The sequence below is a fragment of the Maylandia zebra genome, linkage group LG20 (assembly GCF_041146795.1).
Source record: "Maylandia zebra isolate NMK-2024a linkage group LG20, Mzebra_GT3a, whole genome shotgun sequence".
NCBI classification, from domain to species: Eukaryota; Metazoa; Chordata; class Actinopteri; order Cichliformes; family Cichlidae; genus Maylandia; species Maylandia zebra.
In genome coordinates this window covers 35,497,225-35,521,427 of record NC_135186.1, presented here as the reverse complement: position 1 = coordinate 35,521,427, position 24,203 = coordinate 35,497,225, and the positions used below count along the sequence as shown (strand labels likewise).

The 24,203-nt window shown below is 40.6% G+C and overlaps 1 protein-coding gene across 3 annotated transcripts; it reads right to left on the bottom strand.

Annotated features, from left to right (window-relative positions):
• Positions 1–2,083: 2,083 nt before the first annotated feature.
• On the bottom strand, positions 2,084–19,894 carry LOC101482516 (protein tyrosine phosphatase non-receptor type 7). 3 transcript variants are annotated; one of them, XM_076878396.1, is made up of 12 exons: positions 15,467–15,780; positions 13,136–13,411; positions 11,454–11,620; positions 11,090–11,270; positions 10,274–10,358; positions 10,103–10,182; positions 7,578–7,715; positions 6,653–6,853; positions 5,831–6,027; positions 3,863–3,976; positions 3,693–3,777; positions 2,084–2,799 (listed from the first exon to the last, which is right to left on the bottom strand). In XM_076878396.1, exons 3-12 carry the CDS (start codon positions 11,558–11,560, stop codon positions 2,692–2,694), a joined length of 1,296 nt encoding a protein of 431 aa, XP_076734511.1. In that variant the 5' UTR covers positions 11,561–11,620; positions 13,136–13,411; positions 15,467–15,780; the 3' UTR covers positions 2,084–2,691. The 3 variants fall into 3 exon arrangements, with proteins under 3 accessions (XP_076734511.1, XP_004573307.1, XP_004573306.1); XM_004573250.3 differs by lacking the exons at positions 13,136–13,411; positions 15,467–15,780 and adding an exon at positions 19,734–19,894; XM_004573249.5 differs by lacking the exon at positions 13,136–13,411 and having other exon boundaries at positions 15,467–15,779.
• Between the last annotated feature and the right edge of the window lie 4,309 nt (positions 19,895–24,203).

The window sequence follows — 24,203 nt, the reverse complement described above, 5'->3', positions numbered from 1 at the left end:
TCACATCCGGTGTGGCACCCTTCAAAATAAAACAGTACACAAAAAACGTATGTTCAAACCTTATATTAAACAAACGTTTAGCGTGGGCACGTATACATGTATACAAGAAGGTCTCTACAGTAAATAAAATTAAAGCTGTTTTAGTCTACAGTTTTAATTTTCATTAGGTACGTTTAAATTGTTAGTTAACGTGTTGGGGAGGGGGGGGGGGGGTTTAGGGGCTACTTCCTGTTTGGGTGGGGCTGATACATGAAGAAGAAAGCAAAGCAAAGAGGAGTCAGACGTATGTATGAGTGAAACACTGCCCTCCTTCGGCTTTTCACGCTAAAAAAAATACAAAGTTTTTTTTCCTTTTTTCTGGTTTAAACTTCATAATAATAGAAGTTTATCACGTTAGAAAAACACACATTCTCATTTTTAAAAAGTTTGCTTTGCTATATAATTATTTAACTTGGAGCACTTTCTTTAAATGAATTCATAAAGGACTGACTCGGGAATGGCACCAGGGCCACCACTAGGGGACACCGTGAGGTGCGTCATTCGTGAAACACATTTGGCAGTAAAGGGAAGTAAATATTGTAATATCTTATCAATGACGAATAACGAGTCATTTCAGATCAAATTTTAAGGCACATCTCTAGAAATGACGTTCTGCAAACCAGATATATGTATTTTGACCTTTTACATCCCCTCTACAAAGAAGACTGTCGGCTGCTCTCTGCCCTCCCAGCAGGGCTTGTACACCTTTGCTGCCTCACGAAGGCCAAAAATGTTTAGAAGGACCCCTCGCATCCTCGATTTAACCTGTTTCATCTCTTGCCCTCTGGCAGCTGCTACGGGGCCATCTAATTAAGGACAACAGGTTTCAACAATTTTTTTAAATCTAAGATGTATAACAATGATGGGCCTCAGCAGACATCGATGATCCGTGTCTCTCTCTTCTTCTGACCTACCTCTCTGTCAGCTTCTCTCGTCCATCTCGCTCTCTCATTGCTCTGTGTTAAATCATATAAATATGATTTAATGTGTTTTGTGCAATAACTTTCACACAATGTACAAGTTATTGCACATTATGTGCGAGGACAGTCACCACTATGAAATAAATGTTTTTGTTTCTGGAATAATTAAAGCTAATATGAAGCACTTACTCACTGTGCATGTCTGCATTATTAGCAATTTTCTTTGCAATATTCACGCTATTGATAATTGATTGTGCAATAAATGCATTATTAGTAACACTTTAAACATTCATCTTTTGCACATTTACTGTTGAAATGATTGTATGTTTCCTTTCTTGCATGTGAAATCGTAGGCTCTTAGTTATAATTCCAGTAATATGAAGCCATTCATCTTAGAGTTCAACATGAACCTGGAATGGACCCGTGATTCAAGTCATAATGTAAAAATGAATTAGTCATAATTTTAATAAAGTGTTTCCCATTTACAGGCACTGAAAGTAGATGGGATGGGTCATGTTTTGCCTTGATTATGTCAAGTGCAGGACTTAAGGCTTTTAATTAAAATAATTGGACAAATAGTACACGTGGCAGAATCTGAAACCAGAATCACATTTTGTTAAAAGACCATTTTTTCTATAACAAACTTTGAACATCGGTCACGGCACAGATCATTGTTTCCAGGCAAAGCTGCCCCAGTTTCATGTCCATGACACAGAGGACCAGAAACAAGCACCAGCGCCCTGAATGTTTGATCTGCTTTCTGATGATTCACTTTGAACAGCTGGCAGCTGAAGGAATTTTGAATGCACAGCAACACCAACGAAAAATCATTTCTGATGTCAGGAGGTGCGCTGTTTGAACAGAAGAATGTTACATCTTTTAATATTTTTGCTCGAAGGGCTGAAGAAGCATTTTTCTTCAGCATACCACCCTCATCTCTGCACACAAGGGTCCTTACATGTTTACCTGCTGTCCAGATATTTCCATAGGGTGTACTTACTTATTCACAGGACTTTATTGGAAGCTTAAAACATAGAATTAAAATATTTAAACTTTCTGAAAAAAATTTAATGCAGAGCTGGTCGGCTGAATGTGTCCTTTAAAAATTGCTGAGTGAAAAAGTATTTATATTCATAATTTATTGATCTGATTGTTTTATACACATTAGTCTCTAAAGGAGATCAAAAAACAGCAGATTTCAACAAGGCTCAAGAGGTGTTTTTGTTTCATAAATTAACAGAATGGGTCAAATAATAAGAGAGAAACATGGTGATCCAATGATTTGTGATTGTCAAACATGCCACTGCTGATGTGACAAACTGTCCTGGTCGCATTTCATGAAGAGATCTATGTGATTTGTTTTGATACCCTCAAATGTTCTGACTATTAAAACATGTCTTCATACTTAGCAGGCCATATTTAGAGTTAAACAAATGAATGTGTGTGGTAAATAGCTGCTCGAAAAACACCACAGCCAAGCCAATGAATATTCCTGCCTTATTTTATTTAATTAGTCTGATTCAGTCTTAGTCTGTCATGAACATGATGCTTTTGATCTTCTAATTATTCCTATTCTCTGCTTGTTCAGTCAAATTGGAGCCAAACACCAGTTCTTTGGGGCCCCTGTAGGATCCTCCTCGTCCCCCTGCTGGTGCATCAGTTCTGCTGCTGCTGGCGTCTTTCTCCTCGCTTCTCCTGGACTTCTCTGAAGACACTGCTGGTTATCCAGGTTCTATGAGATCTTCCTGTTCTGTTTGCTGTGTAGCTCGAGGTTCTGCAGCTGTATGCTGACCTGGTCCTCTGGGTTCTGCTGGCTCTGAGGCAGTGTGCCAGGCTGGTTCTGTAAATATTCAGAATTGGTACACTGTTTACAACCTCAAACCAAAAATTACAGACGCAGCTGTCCTCTGATGGCTGCTGTGGTTCAGGTGATTAAGGTGCGGCTGATGTTACATGTTTCATTGCTAACACACAAACTGTTGTTTATTTGGATTCAGTTCCAACCACATCATCCTGCCACCACAGACATGCACCACCGCACCAACTGTTGATGAAAACAGTTCCCACCAAGTTCTAACTATTTTGGTGCAAAGCGCTGTGCAGCAATGACTGCATATATTAACACTAGGCAGCAATCTGTGGCTGCAGCGCCAATAATGGCCACTCGAGGCTCTAACAGTCCCCACAGACTGTATGAACAGAGTCAGTGTGGAAGTGCCTTAAAGCTGCATTTCTGGTTGTTTACAAGACTGTGGCTCCCGTTGCACTTACTCAATACAGCTCAGTACAACTTATCATGTCATTTGTGGTAGCAAATACACTTAAAAAACAGGCTAAAGTAGGGTATGCTCACAGGCTTGTGATGGACAAGCCTGTGAGCCTATAGTGTCCCTCAGTATCATGCTTAGATTCAGGCACACTCCCCAGGTCTAGTTTAAAAAACTGTGCCCCAACTAGTGGGTCACACCGCCACGATTGACTCCATCTTTTATATACAGTCTATGAATTGTCGCATAGGGCACATACCCGACAACAACACCAGGACCCCCAAAAACTGTTTTTATAGTTGCTGCCACTCAATGTGCAATAAATCTACAAACACATTTGAAGAAGGAAAATCAGAAAACTAGACTTTTTGAATGATCTGTTTGTTGTTTTTAGACATTTGTATAAACCACTGGGCTCAGAGCTGAAGGCCACAGGCAGCAGTCTCGGCAGGGTGCTGCTGTGTACCTGTTTCTGCTGCAGCTGGGAGCTGTACTGGGCCAGTGTGGAGTACAAGAACTGGTACTGCTCTGAGGTCTGGATCATACCGCCCCTGCAAATGAGCAGACCACAGGTTTTAAACATGCAACTGCATGTTAAAGACGGACTGCAAAGGAAAGAGAGAGGAAAACACCCACCTGTCGAGTCGAAGCTGACAAACTGTCTCCAGGACATCAGCTTGCCCGGTTTCTCTGAGCTGCTGACAGCCGATAGTGCTGGCTATAAAACAGCCTGTCCGCCCGATACCTGCACTGTAGAGGGGAGGACAGGGGAGATGTTAGGAGAACAGCAGTGTAGATTTAGGATGAGTATTGTATTCATCCGACTCATCCATCTGTCTCATCAACACAAAGAACAAAATCTTGATCAATCAAATAATAATCAAAGTTTTTAGAGCTCCACCTTTGGATGCAGTTCTTACTTGAGAACAGGAACAATTACAAAGATTGTCTTGTGACAGTCCTACGATATTCAGCTAAAAAGCGGCTAATGTGGAGGAGATGATAGGGAAGGTTTCTAGAAAAGTTGGTAAGATCCATGACCTTTGTGCTGACTTTTCTTTGAACTCAGTCACAGCAGATTTATTTACTCTTTGCTCAGAATCTCTGGTTTCTGTGTGCTTCAGACATGCAGCAGCATATTGGTACTCAAAGACGTGTGTCAGGTCACCGCAGCCCCATCGCTTTAAACTTTTATCTGTCCTCTCTGCTGTGGTTGGCTGCTCAGTCAAGGCAGCCACCCCTGCTCTCAGGCAGGAAGCAGCTTTCGACACATCGGCCGCGGCTCTGGTTTGACACATCGCAGTCTGTTCACCCATAACCATCACGCTGCTCTCAGCGGATGTATTTCAAGAGTGGTTTATTGATGCATGTTTTAACTTCTGTTTATGGTCCTCACTCTCCTTTATGTACACAATGTATTTTATATTTTACTGTATTATTGTCTTTTTGGATTATTGCAAAGCACCTTCTTGTGCAAAGAGGTCTATACTTCAGTTTAAAAACATGTTCCTGAATGGTCACACAGCTGCCTTGTCGTCAAGCACAAGTAAACGTAAAGTTATTTTTGTAAAATTAGTTTGTAAATCAGTTATGTTTTGTGACTTTATTTGAAGCAAATTTTTTGCACACAAGCTTTTATTTAGAAAATTCTTTTGCCCTTCCAGGGTGGGACTTGTTGCGTTTATTTCAGTGCAGGAGAAAAATGAAACTGTAGCTGGTTAGCACTTAGTTCTCTTTTACCAACGTTGTTTATAAAAACATGGTGCAATGATCAACTTCTTCATTTTAATGCATAAACAGCATAAACAGCTGTTCTGTTCTCTTGTGACTTTTTCATAATGAGATTTAATTGGCCAGTGGCCTCTTCTGTGGAGCCAGCTCCCAGTTTGGATTCAGGAGACAGACACGATCTCTACTTTAAAGATTAGACTTAAAACTTTCCTTTTTTAAGAAACGTAAAGTTAGGGCTAGATCAGATGACCCTGAATCCTCCCTTAGTTACACTGCAATAGACCTGCTGGGGTTTCCCATGATGCTTTGAGTGATTCTTCTTCACTCACTATGTGTTTATACACCTCTCTGCATTTAATCATAAATTATTATAAATCTCTGTCTCTCTTCCCCAGCCTGTCTTTGTCCTGTCTTCCTCCACTCATTGCTAACCAATCACAGCAGATGGCCCCGCCCCTCCCTGAGCCTGTTTCCGCTGGAAGTTTCTTCCTGTTAAAGGGAGTTTTTCCTCCCACTGTGCTTGCTTGGAGGGGATCATATGATTATTGGGGTTTGCACTCTATCATTAAATAGTCTTTTCTTTACTATGTAAAGCACCTTGAGGGGACTGTTGTTGTGATTTGGTGCTATATACTAAATAAAAATCAAATGAATTGAGTTGTAGCCACTGGAGCTTGACAGCAGATTTTATTTATTTGGCTAACTTGTTTATTTCTCTCAATGCTGTGAGCAAAATGAAGCGAGAGAAGTGACGCTTTAGTTGAGTAAGATATGACACCTGTCTGTGTTTCGTCAGGTAACGTGAACTAACCAGAACCAATTTTATCCATTTTGAGAAATCACAATTTTTTTTGAAGGAAAACTAAAACTGACCTGCAGTGGATGATGATTGGTCCAGGGCTGGAGGCGGGCGCAGAGACTTCCTGAGAGCTAGAGGGCGGCACGAGGGACTTGCTGTACGTCTCCACCTCTTCCACCAGCCTTAGATATGGAGCTATGCATTGTGGGATATGATGGTCAGGCCAAGATGTGAACCAGTAGTGTCTGACGTGTCGACACTCTGAATGGAGCTGAAAGCACACAAACACACAGTTATCAAACAAAACCAGGTGCACAGACTCAGGTGTTTCTGTTGGTTTTATTTTGGAAACGTGCATTTATAATAAAGTACTATTTTATTTCTTCCTAAAATTTAAAAAGGTTTTAAACCTTAAGTAAACTAAACTTATCAGCAAAATGTGAATGAATTGTTTTTTTTATTCGTTACAAAGATGTTTTTGTTAGACTGACAAGGAAACCCACATGGAAAAGAAATAGTAAAAACTTTAAAAGACGTAATTTCATTTTCACTGATCATGATTCTGCTTTAGTTCACTCAGCTACTTCCACTCACTGCTATGAATGTACAAACCTAATAACATCTTCTAGAAGCTTTAAGAAGCTGATAAAAGCCTAAGAAATATTTCATAAGTCTGTAATCAGAGTGGTTTCACCAGAAAAAAACCCAAACACCTCTGCAGATGTCTAATCGGTCCATCTTTGTTTAACCACAAAGCATTTAAGCAGTGCAGCTTTGTAGAGCAGGACTGCAATAACATCAGTCATCCATTTAGACAGTGATCTTCAGAAATGACAAACATTTAACACATGGCTTCATCTGGCTCATGGAGGTGAAATCTGCGAACTCTACTGTACCTGAATCTCCATATCTGTGACCGTGAATCCGTCTTTCTCTCGGCTGTCTTTCACTCTGATAAGGAATCTGCCGATTTGTCTCGTCTCTCCTTCCTCTTCATTTTCCTTCTCCCTCTGCCCGTCCTTCTCCTCCGTGTCTTCGTCCTCCTCCTTTACCCTCTTCGTCTTGTCTCTCGGCTGTGGCCAGTACACCTCACATTTCTTCAAACAGACAAACAGCCAAGTGTTCAGATCCATAATCAGATGGATGTAGCATGAATGCACAGCTCAGTGCACAGTAGAATACAAGAATAAAGTCACATTAAATGGAGTAGAAAATATACAACATAAATATATATAATAAATAATAATAAAAAGCAGCTTTCTTTAATGGACTCTGTACATCATATTTACTGATGAAAGCTGGCCTGCCAATCACCCACGCAGAATTTCTTAATACAGAGGAAGCTGCGTGAGTAAACATGCATGACTAGAACTGTGGTTGTTATTTTGTGCGATATCTGTGTTGTTGTGCAACAGCGAATTCAGCTGCGACTTCTAATTTAACGTTGTCACTTTAATCAATCTGAACCTTGGTGAAAAGGCGCTGCTGTGCTCCATCTTGAATACAACGGCTCCCAGTGTACTGACAGTCCACAACAATTTTGGCTGCTCATCACTCAGGCTACCTGACAGATTTGGCACCCTGTGAGGTCATCCTGTTCCCCCGAAATAAAGTTCAGGTTGAACTTTTGACACAATGGAGGAGATCCAGTGAAATGAGGACAACCAGGGAGTGTCTCAAGAGCGACAGCAGTGCAGAGGAGGGTGTGCCGCTGCATAATGTCACTACTTCAGTTTGTTTTTCCACAAATTTGCGGTGCAGCACAGCTATTACACAAAAGGATGAAATGAACACAGGGAAACAACACTTGTGTCTCCTCACCTCGTTGTTCTCCTTCAGCCTCGTAACCATGACGATGATACTGCTCCTCTCCTGCCACACCATGTCCCAGAAGTCTCCCACGGTGTGCACCATGGGCCCCTGGGTAGCGATGTAGGCCCTGGGAGCCCCTTTGTAGCCCTGCCACATAAAGAGCATCAAATCTCACAACAATCAGTCAGTAAACTTTCTCACAGTATAATGCTTTACTCTGAGGTCAATACCAGGACACTAGAACCACTGGAGGTTCTAGTGTCAAAAATGTAGGTATAGGAAGGAAATATTTAATGATATTTTGGAGGAAACTGAGACTTTAGTTGTCAAATAAAATAAAGAGAAAGTCCACAGAGTTCTGTACTTGTGGTAGAGACATCTAGGGGACACCTTTTCAGCATCGTAGCTGCAGCAGTTGTGTCTTTGAGACAAAGCACAGTTCACCCAGCCCCGACGCCACAGTTTAAAGCATGTTTTACATCCTAATTTCTATTTTAGTGTTCTCTGTTTCCATCTCAGCTCTGATTAGGTGACTGACAAGCGCATTTGCTGACTTGTGGACCGGGCATTTCCAGACCAGGCTTGCACAAATCAACTATGAGGTATTTTCCAGCAGAGCTGGATGCACTCTGACCGTTTTCTTCGTGTTGTTTCATTTCTCAGGTTGGTATAAATGGATGCAAATGCAGATTAAGAAATGTCACTTGTTGTTTTTGTCACACACATTCATCATATCCCCTAGACTTCTAAAACCACCCTGGCCTCACAGGGCAGGAAGTGAATGATTCAGATTCAATAACAACTGTCAAGGGTCCAACCAGCACGCCACCAAATATAACAGGAGTTTAACTGAACGGGCAGATGAATGAATGCTACTTTTTACTTGTTGTTGCACATCAGCAGAGGCAGCAGGTGCTTCATGAAAACTGTCAAAAATTAACAACACAGGCGCACACTCCACAAACACACACAAATTGAGCTGAGGCTGCACAGTGTGAGGGATGCGTGGGCCATAAGGGAAGACAGGGGGAGGGGGAGTCGGGGACATGTCACTTCCTCCCTCACTTCCTGTGGTTTTCCTGGTTGCAAACTCCCACGCTGACAAACCGACGGCTCATATCTGAGTTTCTGTTTGTTTAGCTGTCCAACACACACACACACACACACACACGCACAAAACACACACAGACACACACAAACGAGAAGACACCCACGCAGAGTGACAACGCTGTCACACACTCTATCAGCTTGTTTCCTTTTTAATAAAACCCTGAAGGAAACATATTTTCTTTTCTGTCACTTGACTCATTTAATCCAGGACTAAGTAATAAAATGAAACGGCTCAAATGAAAGAAAAGACATTGTTACTGAACCTGAGATCTCAACAACAGTATCTATTTTCAAAAAACTTTATCTGCAGTACATTTTTTCAAGTATAGATAATAAATATACACTCATAGAAGATGCAGCAGCCCCGAAGATGACAGCCCAGACTCTGACAGTCCAAGCCTTTAAAAGCTCCTAATCATCCCAGCACAATTTTAGAGTTAGGAGAAATGTCCAGGATTCAGTTTCTCTCTGCTGCGGTACGGCAAGGATCAATGTGATAAGGACCTCTGACACGTCTTTTTAAACCACCATGAGCCTGAATTAAAAAGCCTCTTAACCGTCACTTTCTGTCTTTTTTTCTGTTTTTAGGAACAACACTGGAAATAAGCCATGGAAATTTCATAGGGAGCAGCCATCGGAAGATGGAAAGGATGGACATAGTCAGCAACAATATGTTTATGTTTATGTTCTTTATGCCAAATTCTGACCATCCAAATGTTGCAGCAGAAAACATGTCGGCGGTCTCATTAGACCAGGCAACCTTCTGTTTTCCAGAATACTTAATGTGGTCTTCTGCTGCTGTAGCCCACCTGCTTCAGGTTTCCACATGTTGTGCATTAACAGATGTTCTTCTGCATACCTTTGCTGAAACATGGTTATTTGAGTTACTGTTGCCTTCCTATCAGCTCAAACCAGTCCGGTCATTCACCTTTCACCCTGAGAACTTCCACTCACTGGATGTTTTCTCTTTTTATGACTTTTTTTTAACTCTGTGTGTGAAAATCCCAGTATTTCTCAGCAGTTCCTGAAATAGCTGCCATATTCAAATTCGCTTAAATGACCTTTCTTCCCTATTCTGATGCTCAGAATGAACTTCACCAGATCATCTTGACCACATGTCCAGATCCTTTGAGCTTCTTTCCTGTGATCCTGTGGCTTAGATATTTGCTGATGAGTGTATACTATCAATTTTTATTTAAACAAAAAATATATTAGTTCCAGAAAATATATCACACTTTTCATTAAACCATTAAAATTAGCAACTAAAACCACAAGAGCACAACATGCTCATTTGTGCTGAGACAAAAAAGGAGATTACAGAGACCTGATGTGGTCGGTGGGAAAGGCCCACCTGACATAGAGTGTGAGATGACAGAAATCTGTGGGGTTAGTTGACTTGGTAAGAAATAATGTTAGACTCTTACCCTGATGTAGTTGGCGTTGATGTAGCGATCAGGCCCAGGTTCATCGTCCGGGTTCCTCAGGATCACTCGGCTCTCAGGGTCTAAAGACAAACATACAAATAACGCACGGTGATAAATGGGAATAAACACACCAAGAGCTTTTCTACTGAGGTGAGACGGACAGTAACTGACTGGGGAGGATGGTTTTGTATCGGTCTTTCATCATGTGTCCCGGAACATCGAGGTCAGCAGCGTTCACAAAGTTCGGAGGGATCTTCTGTTGGGGAGACGGGAATATTAATGAATGTTAAAACTGTCCTGAAAGTTGGAGAGTTTAACAGTCTCAGAAAGCTATTCCATACCTGCTAGAAAGCACTAATTCTGGAGTAAATGTTCAGGATTTTAAGGTAATTGGTGGATCTGATGTTTTCTAGATATCATAGCTTTGCTTTTGTACTGCAGGTACATACAGTCAGACAAACAGGAAGGAGAGGAGGAAGGTAAAAAATTTCATAGACATTTGTTTTCAACTGTTTTGGGCAAAAGACTCCAATAAAGACTTCACAATATGAGCAATTTGAGGGGTTTTCCATTGTCCATGACAGTACAAAGTGCAACACAAAGTGATTGTGCTTCACTGTGTCAAAACCTGAACTTTTCAGAAGTTTCAGAATGCAACCCCATCATCCTGAGCTGATGAGCCATCTGCGGTGTTTATCTTTTACAGTGAAGACTAATATTCAGCAGTGACAATCATCAACATGAAAGTTGGGCCAGTTTAGACTTTGACACAGTGCTGCTTGTAAGACATGAAGCAAATCACAAATCTACTGAAGGTAGACCTAAAAACACGTTCAATCCAGAATCAGCAGTTACTGCTGGCACGTGTTACATGCACAGCAGGAACAGTTCAAAGTCCTGCAGATATTTAGTTTGTTTCACCTCATATTTCCCTTTTGTCTCTGCTTAATTTTAATGTGTTGAATGTTTGCAATGTTTTGAGTGTACCTGGTACTCTACATTCAGCGTATTTGTGTCAATGGCAGCTTCCTGCAGCAGCGTGTGTGTGAGTGGTCGTGAGGAGGTGTGAAGCAGCTGAAGCCACACCTCCTTTGGGGTGGAGACAGAACAGACAGTCTCCACCCCCAAAGTGTTCACATCCAAAAGAAGAGACAAATTAGAGCCCCGCCTGCAAAATAAGAAAACATTCAAGAGAAAAAGATGATTGATAGCAATTTTAAACTAACTAAAGAAAACATATATTGAGAGTTTTAACAAACACATTTTAGTCACAAAAGTGTAAATTTAAAAAATGACATTTTTAGAGGACTGAGGGTTTTAGAAAGCAAGATTATGCATAGTTAATGCTCACCTCTCCTGGAGCCGGACTGAAGCTTTGCGAGGAGGTGTGGTCAAGGGTGGGGGTGTCACTGGTTCCTCAGCAGGAGGGGAGGCGGAGTGCACTGCTGACATGCTCATGGTGAGTATAGGTGTATTTCAGTGGTTGGGTCCTCCTTATCTGCGCCTCACCACAGCATGCTGCAGTACAGAGAGAGAAGGAGCTTTAATATCCCCACATCATTTAGTTTTTCAGTAACCAGGAAGCAGGATAGGCTGGCAGAGTGATCGTGCGAATCAGAGCTGCTGATAACCAATCAGCAGCCACTATGCTCAAGCGTCACTGCACCCACCAAAGTCTGCTGAACTCTGGGAAAAGAAGTACACACTGTTTCTGAAGTTAATTTTTAGTCTAAACTGTAGATAAATGATTTTGGAGGTTTTTTCTTGTTTTTTCTGTAAATGTGTAAAACTGCTTCACAAAAAATTAAGACGTCACAAAGGTGATGTTCAAGTGTAAAATCAGCCAGTGAGATCTACACAAAAATGTAAAACAGGCTTAAGTGACTTGCCAATACAAGTAAGAAAGATTGAGAAAGATTGCTGACTGGGAATTACGTTTAAAGCAACGCCAAAATGTTTTAACCTCTGTTTTCGACCGTGGCGTGAAAAAAACAGCGTGTTTTGATATGAGACACAGAATATAAACCACGAAGAAGACAGAGGCTCTCTTTACCAGCCTCAGTGAAATAAACATTGCTGGAATTTCAGCTGTTTTTTGGTAAATGGCCTGTATTTATATAGCGCTTTACTAGTCCCAAAGGACCCCAAAGCGCTTTACACATCCAGTCATCCACCCATTCACACACACATTCACACACTGGTGATGGCAGCTACATTGTAGCCACAGCCACCCTGGGGCGCACTGACAGAGGCGAGGCTGCTGGACACTGGCGCCACCGGGCCCTCTGACCACCACCAGTAGGCAACGGGTGAAGTGTCTTGCCCAAGGACACAACAACCGAGACTGTCCATTTTTACATAAATTTGCTTATAAATGACTTTCTGTGAGTTCACATCCACTCTTAGTGCATTATTACTATTAGACTGATGCATCCCGATAACTAATTGAATTTCTGAATAGATGATCATGCATCTGGTGCTGCTTCTGTTGTATGCCTGTTAGTATTCTGCTCCTGTGCATTTTGGATCAGCAGTAGTTCTTCTTGGCTCTAGTCTGGCAAAGATTCAGGTCCATTTTGCCTCTAGCCCAACCTGGTTGAGTGACAACATCAGTCTAGGCACGTCAGGAAGAAATACGAAGACATTAGCAGCTTTTATCATGTAATTATGGTCACAGTAACTCAGAATGCATCATAAGAGAAAAATACTGAATATGACTCATGGGCCTGTAGTACAACAGATATTTCCCACTGCTTTTTATAACAGCTAAAAATACAAGCACTGTGTGAAAAATCAAGCAATAATATCTGAGAACCTGTATTGTCATTGTTATTACAGCAGAATGCAGGCAGCATAAGATGAATGACCGTTACAGCCCCATGCTGAAACATGTGGCTCTGCAACTGCATGACTTAACTGTATACAATTAGAGAAGCTACAGTGCAAAAAAACTGAATAAAGCGGCATTTTGGCATTTCTAAGCCTTTTTGTTGTGGCCAGTTTTCCAAAAACAGAAAGTGTGTTTGCACTCACCATTCTGTTCCTCTGTTGCTTCTCAGCTTCACTTTAACTTAAATTTCTGTTCTGTTTTGCCATTCAGGAGTTTCCAAACAAAATAAGAAGATCACACTCCACGTGTCGCTGCTGACAGCCCTCGTGATCGCAACAGTTCGTTGTTGTCATCTGACATGCTGAACAAATTATTAATGCGATGATGAGGCAGCGCTCTCGTCAGACGGAGCACAGATCTGCCATCAGTACCCGACAGACGAGACCCGATGAGCGCTGGTAGCAAACTCAGCCTGAACCCTGATGAAGTGAAAACAAGTGTGTGTAAATAAGTGTGTCTGTGTTTGTGTGTGTGTTGTCACTGTTCAGTGTGTTTCCACATCAGTTCGGACCTGAAACGTTTCAGCGTGTCTCCATCGGAAGAGAGTTTCCTCATAGCAGGAAGTCAGCACGCCCACACTTACTCAACACACTCATACAAACACACGCCTCAGTCAATAGACTCAAACATAAAGGCCAGACTTACATATATTACTATTTTGATTTTTTAGACTCAATTGAACTTCACAAAATGTGTTTCTTTAGAAAGCTGCAGAGAGTTTGTGCTTGATGCTGTTGTTATGCAACTCGATCATGAGTCAAAACTCTACCACGAGCTTAGCAAAGTTTGGATGATTCACAGAGCTGCAATAGACACATTAATGGGAAACACAGCAGGCTGGAATAAACCAGAATTACAAATCAACACGTACGTTATCTGTGCATTCACAAAACTGGTTTAAGTTCTCAGAAGTGCTGTTTAACAGAGAATCAAGATAGGAGTTAGATGGAAATGGACAATCGAGTTTCACCAGATTTTCATGGATGTCAAACATTCTCGTCTTGCTGTAATGAATTTTTGTTTTCTTTTTGTGCACGGCTCATTTGGGCTTTTACCTAGAAAACAGTAAATGTTATAAGAACCCCAGAGTGCAAACTGACAATAAGAAAAAATGCATATTAATGCTCTCTGGCTGCAGAGGCACCTTATCTCTTTGGTTATGGTTTAAGTAATTCTGGATAATCAGTAATAAATAGCAGATATAAAAAATGGGTTTAATGTTAGGGAGGTCCTGAGGTGAGGAGTTATTTGTTCCTCTGTGCTTTAATCTGGACCTCAGGACAGTTGGGGGCATTTGTTCAGCAGACCTCAGGGATCTTGACATAATGTGTAAACTTAAAAGATCACAGAGGCAAGACGGTGCAAACCCATGCAAACTCTGGCAGTTGGTGGAGGAGCTCCAATATGGGGGACATGAAGTCTCGCTTGCATCTGAAAATTAATAACTGTCCCGCAGCATTTTGGACCAGCTGCAGTGACTGACTGACACCTGAATAAAGACTCTTAAAGTCGAAGTGAAATGAATGCACAGCTAACGCTCTCAAAGTCTCTGAAACAGCAGAAAGATTTCATTTTTGTGAGTAGCTGGAGATGAAAGAAGCTAGCTTTGATGACAGCATTCACGTGTTTGTTCCTCGCAAAGTGCTTTTTATAAATGTTTAAAGAACCGAGGTCACAGAGGTCAGGAAACGTCTGAAACATGTAAGTTTGACGAATATGCAAAAAATCAGGAACAGCGAGGCGACTTCACAGCTCTGCATATTTTCAGGTTCCTGACAAAATGAACTTATTATGCTGAATCATGCAAACATCGGGATTCTTCTGTCACCTAACTAGAAACCTTCAATGTGGCAGCTGGAGGTGATTTTACTACTTCCATATTTCTGGGTACATTTTGAATGCAGCATAACATGCGAGTTGATTTATATTTCAAAATCTGCAGTTTTAAAATAAATGGTATTGAGTGCAAAGCACTTTGTTTATATTTGAAGTATTTGGAGTAAAAGTGCAACGCGCCATAACATAAAGATGCTAAAGTATTACATTACATTCCTCTGCTGGTCCTATCCATTCTGTCATCCAATCATGTGGAGGATTGTAAGTTAATTGTATGTTAGTCCTACAATACACACACACACACACACACACACACACACACACACACACACACACACACACACACACATGAACACCACACCCCCCCTCCTGGACACACCCCTGGCCATAGCAAACGCTAAATCTTCAGGAGGTTGCTTGTTGTGCACAACATTTTCCTGGAAACACCGCATCCTCTCGAGCTTCTAATTACACTCATGTAACAAATTTAAAACAATTTGTTGCTGTGGGTTATATTTATAGTTAAAAGTACTCATCTTTTTAGGTCCCATGAGATGAAACATGGGACAGTTATTGAAGAGTTATCGACGGTTTTCAGAGATAAGAAGAGAAGAATGTCTGAAATTGATCAAGCTTACCAGATGTTTCTTAGCCATGATGTTCTGTGTAATTCAGGTCTGTAAGATGTAAATCCGTCTCTGATACTGAAGCTCCTGCTCACTTTACTCGCACAACTAATAAACTAATCAGCAGCTCAGCAAATCGCTAACTAGCACTGGAATAAATGGGTGCTCCCCATTTGTTCTCTCTCTTTCCCACCTTCCTCAAATGAAACTAATTACTTACTGACACACCGGGGGCAAGAAGAAACAAGTGAACGGAGAGGGAAAGTGATAGTAAACGAGGGAGAAAAAACAGAACATTAGGTGAAAGAGAGAGAAGAAGCAGCAGGAATAGACTTGTCCTGTTTTTCTGGCTGTTATTACCTTGGTTCAAGGTGTGCAGGTAGAGAGGGAGAGGCAGAGAGACCTGAGGGAAGAGAGAGAAAGAGAGAGAGAATGAGTGAGAGGGAAAATTAGTCAGAAAGAAAAAGAAGAAAAAAGAGATGGAGAGATAATGAAAGAGAGGAAGAGTGAAATGCTCCGGGCGTTGATTATTAACACACCAGCAACAGCTGCTCATGAATCATTCATGTCAAATCACACAGCACATCGCTAACAGCAGCAGTACAGGAACATGCACTAATGTAACACGCATTCATATAAAACAGCAAAATAACAAACAGGAATATTAGCCTGCACCCCCTGACACTGATGGCTATTTACCACAGAGGAAACTTAAAAGTCAACCCTTTTTATGAGAAAACACTGACTCAACCTCACACCTCCACACTGTTTTTCACTCGTCGCTTGACAATGGAAAATTCTGTCCTTTGGACCTTTGAACCCCAAATGTGTGACTTTGTTTAAAGGACTTTCTGCTCCTTTAGAACATTTTTATTTTGTTTTATCGTGAAACTCCACTCGAGCCACCTGTTTTATCTCCCATCTCCCTAAAAGCTCACTTTTGACTGGGCTCTTTCTGGAAGCCTACTGAAGAGCAGCACACTGTACTTATGAGCTGCTCTCATTCGTTTTAATCTCAATATGACTTTAAATTGGAGAAATAAAGAATGTAATACTAGGCATTTTACTCCACCTGTTGAAGTGGACAGCATGTGGGACTGGATCAGTGCAGAGGGGAACCAGCAGCGACTGTTTGCTTTGTTACAAAAGCAATTTATGTATCTATGCTGCACCACACTTACTGTAGTCAGCACAAAAATGCTGGTTTTCTTTCCGAAATATATATCTCTAGTAATATTCAAGATATTCTTCCTACATCCAAGTAGAAGGGTTGGATCAGGCTTTCTAGAAAATATTGTGAAATTAACAGAGCAAAACAAACCTAGCATTAATCTTGCAGACGCGTCTAAAACCTGCATTCAGGCAGGTTAAATAGTCACTGGAGCCTAAAGACAAGTGGAAGCTAAATTTACTTGAACTTTTACACGCTTGCTAACAAAGACTGAGAAGTTTGCCCGTATTACTTTACATATCGTTAGCTTCATAGCATAATTGCCTAAGTCATTTGACTAAGTCAATGACTTAGGCACTTATGCTATGAAGCTAACGATATTCTATATTAGGATTAAAAACAGTAACAGAAACGAAAATCTTACTCAAATCATTTATGGAGCCATAAACTCCACATTTGAGTCACCTGGAAACATGTAAAACTCATCTGGAGACTTTTCAGTAGGTTGCAGATCAAAGAGTTCATTTTAGCTTCCAGCAACTTTTCTCCTTTTGGCTAAAAAACAAATGGCCTGCTTTTATTTTTTGTCAGAAATGATGGATGCATTCTTCCATTTATCTAATAGGGGCTGATGCTCATCCTAATTTTGAGAAAAATTGCACAAAACCCCCCAAAATAACACGACGATGGAGCTGCATCTAGGACTTTAATATTGTGCAGCAATAAGAGGGAAGGGACTTGAATTTCACTTTCACTAAGTGGAATTTAAGTGAAGTTAAAGGGGTGAATGCTCGGGGAGTCTGGACTTCATTACCAAATCCTCACAGCCAGTCACCACTGCGCTAATGAAAATATGCAAGACTGTCGTCTCAATTTCAATCATGTTTTGGTAAGAGAAGTTAAACACTATGTATTTTCATACTGTCTTATACCATCCATCCATCTTTCTATGCCATGTTATATTATATTCATATTATACTTACTCAGGAGCACAGGTACAATAACAGAACAGTCTACACAGGCCCTGAGGATTAATAACTGGGCTTTAAGTGGCTCTTAGATGTCTCAAAACTTCATGTTACCAGGAAGCAAAAGGTAAATATTTGCAGCATTTCTTCTGGGTGTTAATGTGCGGATTTTCAAGGCAGTCTATAACCAAATACTGTAACAAAAATATACATTTTGCTGCTTCTTCCTTTGAGTTATATAAAAAGGTTTGAATGACATGTTTTGTATTTTAGCAGCACAGCGATGCAGAGATTAGCTCCATCTGTTGCCTCACAGCGATAACGTTCTGGCTTTAAATCTATCTTTGTGGTTGCTGTAGGTGGAGATGTGAGATAAATAAAGCTGATTGGTCAGCAAGTCGTTCAAAGTGATAAACTGATGAACATCCATTTGAAATTTCTCTAGTTTTGCATGTTTTTTTAAAGTCAAGTTACATTAACGTACAAATTTCCACCAGCAGTTTCCAGCTGTGCTCTTTTCACAACGACAAATGCTCCGTGTGAAAAGTCTCACAGCAGAAGTTTCTTTACCTCCGATGGTACAAGACATTTTTTGTTTTTTGAAAGCGTGCTACACAACAAACTGAGTCATATGTTACTGGAGAAAATACTGGGCTGAAGTCTGCAGTTCAATAGCAACAAGTAATGTGCAATAAACACAAAGATGAGTGACAATATTAAACAAAACTGTTAATGAGTTTTACTAATGATTCTGTTTCTGGAGCGCTTCCAGAGCAAATGAATGCAACTCATCCAAAAGACTTCCAGGGTTTGACGGTTGGTTTGAGTTGATATTTAGAAACTGAGAGCCAGCGTAAGAATAAAGGCTGCACAGGGAAAAAAGGACAAACACTTTTCTGTGTTTGTAATGTGTGTCTTAATTATCGTGGTTAGTACTGGTAACCATTAGCAACAGTTTCTTAACCATTACTGATGTGGTTGCTACTTTTTGTCATGCTGGCTGTCAGGTGAGGAGAGATAAAATTAAAGAGAGGGTCGGATTTTCCCTTCGCTACTTATCTGTATTTATTACAGGTGACATAATAAGCCGAGTGGCCAAGAATCACATCACACGGGCAAATACTGAACCCACGGTGCACGTACCCCCCCAAACTGAAACACCCCCCAATATTAAAACACTTTACTCAGTGTGAAAACACTGAAAGATTATTTACAACTATTTAGAACCCAGATTGATCCATAAAGGATTTTGAAAGGTTTCTCGTACATTGATAACATCACTTAATACAGTAATGTTATTGTATGCAGTATATATAAAGTTAAAAACAGTCTGTGGGGAATAAACAGCAATGGTGCAGTTATAGTTAGTATAGGTAGTTGACTGTACTTTACTGCAGTAGCTTTTGTAAAGACATTTTGTGATCAACTTCACATTTTACCAATGAAAAACAATATTTGCAACGAGATCACAGTTATGACTTTTAAGATGTTATCTGAAACAGTTAACATCAGCAGAAATATGTATTCACTCGGTCGTGGCCGGGTTCAGTATTTCTGTAAAACAACTTGCTTTTAAAAATGTTGAAATTACTTTAAAGTGGGAGGAGAAGACGCTCCACATCTAAAGCATGTTTGTGAAAGTTTTGTTGGTCACAGTTTTCACAAACAGCTGTTCCAGAAATTGAGGCTCAAATTTGTTCAGGTAAAATTAACTTACATAAATAATAACAATAATTCATGCACTACCTTTTTTTTTTACAGTATATCTTGTCAGGTCTTTTAAACATTTAATTTTATTATCCTGATTTTTCCACAATGCGTGTGAGACATATTTATAAGAATAAACATTTTATTTAAGAATCTTATTTATATCATTTTTTTAATCAACACCTAAAAGTAATATTTAGTCTGAACATATTATTTTCAGTAGATGTATGTATAAAATATTATATTAGTACTTTACATGCACTAAAACAGATTTACCTTCGTTTTTAGCATCCAGCAGTAAAGATTGCATAAACTTTATATGATAAAAGTTTGTCATTCATATTGTATTCCTGTTATAAGTATGTCCATCACAAGTATCTCACACTGCATCCACACTCAGGTTGCCAAGTCCCCCCCCCCTCCTCCTCCTCACCTCTCAGAGATTCCCCGTATCCTTCGATCCTTCCTTCCCGCCTTTCTGGTCTTCCTCCTCCTCTCTTCTTTCTTCTTCTCTGTTCTCTTCTTCCGTCTCTCTCATCTGTTGCTGTTGCTTTCTGTTGTTCTCTCTTTACTTCTACCTTCGTCGCCACTTCCTTTTCTGCATCCACCCACTCACTCATTACCACACACACACACACACACACACACACACATTTTTTGCGTACATATACGCTTTCTATTCCCCTCGTCCAAGGTTATGGGTCCCCCTTAGACTGCACGCCACAGGCTTTAACTCTGTGTATTTATTTGGTGTGTGTGTTTGAGGCTATCAGCAGTGTTTCACAGTGGGGCTGTACAAACTGATTTTCCACATCTTTTTTCTCTCCAGCTGTCAGATGAGCAGCACCAGGATTAAAACCTATTGGGACACAGCCGGGAAGGCTAACCCCGCTAACTTTATTAGCACTCACCACAGAAATAAAATGAACAGAAACAGACTCTGCTGTTCACGACTCTCATATCAGGAGACGGTTATGTGGCGGTGTGGCTGTAGGTTATTTTTCAGAGCTGAGGTGCCATTTATGTGCAGCTAAAAAGCTAATTTGAAAAGCTGATGGCCGTGTTTGCTGTTAGCTGCTGCGGTCTGCTGTTTACTGTCAATTAAAAAAAGACAAAAACAAAACGACTTCACAATCAAACGATTTTTTGTGGTCATCGTGTGAAGCAAATACAAAATGGAAAGTGAAACAAAGTCACAACAGGAAGGCCTGTACAACATGAAATTATAATAGTGATAATCAGACTTGATGAAATGTGTTGCTGTAGTTTCTCAAACAAATGTTGCATTTAAACTAAATATCTAATCATATTTTAGCTGGTTGTGGCACTTTGCCCGCTAGCATTAATATGCTAGCTATGCAACAACTACGATATGATTCACTGGTTTTGGTTCTGCATTTTTAAGCCTTGGTGTTGGTGTTTAGTCTGGAATCATCTTTGGGAACCAGAAGTAACCATATTTGGGCAAGAGGGCGCAGTGCTGTTATCAGCTAGCAACTCGATTAGGAAGCTGTACGGGTGCCCAGGCCTTCTTCTTCAGCTCCCTTTAGACGTCTCCAAAATGGATAATCTGCCCCCATCTCACCCTGTACACATCATGCCCTCTCTCATATATCCGGTAACCTTTTTTGTCGTCCTCTTTAGCAGCTAAGGTTTCGACACACTTTTCCCAGTATATCCATTATGTTTCTTCTGATGTGGCTACATCATTCCCAGTCTTGCCTCTTGCACTCCAAACGTTCCAACCTGAGCTGTCCATCTCAGTCACTCCCAAACTTGATCACTTCACAAACCTCCATGTCTGATGAATAGTGCTCTGTGTTGCTGTACCACACAGAGAGGTCCAGTTCAGCGACTCAGATTAGTAGAGGGAAAACCTAGCAGGATTCTGCCCATGTCAGCTGACACACAGCTGACTTCAAGCCTGAATAACATCCACATCATGAGTATCATATCATCAGTTGTAAAGCTGGAGATTTTACCATGGGAGTCTGTGGCACTGACTTGCTTTTGTAGCCTCAAGTGTCTATAAAAGGAACTTTGTTCCGTCCGTCTTTCTATATTCTTATTTTCCTTTTTTAACAGCTTCCTACTTTAAAATAATATGTGTCACTTTCCATGGCTCCACCTTTTTAGACTGAATCTTTGCTGTATTATAGGAAGTAGCCTTAAAAAGTAGTAACCATGATGCCACCCAGTGGTTTTGGACTACTTTATGAATTTTTTACATTAGAGTTCTGACTGCTGCTATGCTTCTTGGAGCCATTAGCAACCTTATATGTATGTGATGCTAATTTATCAGCTAATGTTAGTTAGCTTTATGAGCTAGCTGAATTCATATATTCATGTCAGTCTTATTTCTATAGGGCCAAATCATAACAGCCGCTTCCAGGTGCTTTAAACTGTATGGGTGCTAGGTACGTACACACATATTTATTAGTTAATGCATTGAAATACTAAAATTTTGCTCATCAAACCAGATGCACAAACTTCTTTTGTGGTTTCTATCACCCTGAAAAACCATAAACTATTATTCAGTTCATCAAAAATACTCAAAAATGCTCCAACAGTAGAAAAGGTTTAACAACATGAACTAGTGGATGAGACCTAACATAAACCGACCAACACTAGCTACCTGCGTCAAACACCGAAAAACAGTTGTGCCCCTAACTCAATTATCCAGATGGACTAATAATTTTTTTTTAAAAATCATATCACTCTGAAATATTACGAAGGAGGAAATAGTCCAAAGATGGAAGAGACATAGAGGGGAAAAACTTTTGTGTACCACGTGGTAAATATGCTTTGTGATGCTGTAAACTTGGATATTTTAACACAGTCGATGGGGACTGGCATGCTTTTGGAGCCAGCCTCATTTGGCACTGTGGAGCTACAGTTTTGAGTTTTCATGTCAACCAATAGTCATGTGTTACATCTGTATTAGTTTATTGACCTGACAATTGTTTTCTAAGGCCACGTTCATCCGTCTGTTCATTGGTTTTCTAGTGGGTCTGTCTGGGTCTTTGCCACAGGGTAGCAGTCTGTGCAGAGATACTGAGCTCCCCAGTCACTGCTTCCATGTTTCCAAGGTGGTCCAGTATAGCTCAATAGTGAAGTAGTGTTCACCTCACTGGTGTAAAAAAACGTGCATTGTTCTTGGTCCACTGAAGCTCCTGACGAACACTGTCTGCATGCAGACGGGATTTCCTTTTATTTATAAAAGTAACAAAACAACACATTTTTTGAACACTAATGATTTTGCTACTGTTTATAACAAAAGATTAATCTGAGTACACTAACATGTTGCTTTGTATCGTACTACAGCGAAGATTTGTTTTGTACACAACAAGAAAGGCAACAGGTCTGCAGAGGCCACCTTTAATAAGCATTTGTACTCTGAAGTCAGAGTAACGGGTGGTTTTTCAGGTTTTTCCTGTTATGCTGACGTTAAACTAAGCCAGCGTTCATTTGATAAGATGCCAAGAAGAGAAATATTAAACAAACAACTCAAATACGAGTTCATTCCATCCCTTCCTGCAAGAATCTCAGGAGATGCTGGATTTTTGGTTTCCCTTTAGCTCTTTTCACGTTGGTCCTCATCAGTCCTGTCTCCACATCATACGTCTCAGCCTGCATGAGTGCAGGTCAGAGGTCAAGTTTATTTGTATAGCCTAAAAGCTCAGATCAGATTCACCTCAGAGACTTTCCTCTGTAAAGACTGAAAACATGCGTGTTGTTTGGTAAAAGACTTCCGGGCTTGTTTGTCCCGCTGCAATCACTCGCCTTCATTTGTACATGCAATGATGCCGCCTCGCAGGTCTCTCTAACGGCTCTCTGTTTCATCAGTGGCTTCTTATTGCTCTGCTCTCCCCGTCTGCTCTTATCCACCGTCGTTTACCTCGCTGATGTTCTGTATGCTGTGCGATTAGCTGCTGTGCGTTTTCCTCCAAACCAAATTTCCCTTATGAACAATAAAGGCAAAATGACTGAATGACTCAGACAGGGGAGTCTGAGCGCACTACAGCGCTCCTGACTTCAGCGGCTCCCTGTGAAGTTGTTTCATTAGTTTCTATGGCAATTCAGCACAGCGCTGGAAAGCAATTCAGCTCACAAGTAAAATACTTTAATTCTTTCCCTTAATGACACAGGGAGCGCTCATACTGTCATCTGTGTCATAATGGGACATGGGGAGAAGATGGAGAGAAGAAACAAAAGAGAGACAGAAAGGATGCAGAAAATAGAAAGAGCAGCTGATTAGACCAGAAGTAATAGGAGAAAAGAAAATTTTGTATTTTTAGAATATTGATTATCTGGTAACGTAAGTATTGTCTCTTATATTCAGGAGTTAAAATGAACCAGTGTTATCTGAAACCAGGGTGGTACTTTCAATTAAAGGTACAATAAGTAAAATACCTTACTTTATTAGGAGTTGTGATTATTTTGTAGTGACTTCCATCCCTTGTGATCTTTAATCTCTACAGCACATGGATATCATGATATGACTATGACCATCCAGCAGCTAACATGCATGATGCCTGCTGCACAACCCCAGGTTGTTGGGGCGGAACAGCCGTCACCTGATGCAGGTGGTCCAGCGAGAGAATACTGTGAGTGCAGACTGTATATCGTTAGCTTCATAGCATAAGTGCCTAAGTCATTGACTTAGTCAAATGACTTAGGCAATTATGCTATGAAGCTAACGATATGGTGTATGAGGATATGTAAGGATGTAAGTGCAGCAGAATGTGGTAGGATGACGGCGAGCCCTGACCTTTCTGCTCTCCAGTTGTTGGCTGCTTATTCGATTGAAAGCAGGTTACTGTTTTTACTGGTGAGGCAGATCGTATTAGACTGCAATAATGTGTATATTATTTAATAATCCCTGCATACTCCATAATATTAT

Coding starts and splice junctions, on each gene's coding strand:
- LOC101482516 (XM_004573250.3), bottom strand. CDS start 11,560: ATGAGCATGTCAGCAGTGCACTCCGCCTCCCCTCCTGCTGAGGAACCA. Junction 10,359..11,089: donor CGCTGAATGTAGAGTACCAG/GTACACTCAAAA, acceptor TCTCCCCAACAG/AAGATCCCTCCGAACTTTGT. Junction 3,977..5,830: donor CCAATCATCATCCACTGCAG/GTCAGTTTTAGT, acceptor TCCCCTCTACAG/TGCAGGTATCGGGCGGACAG.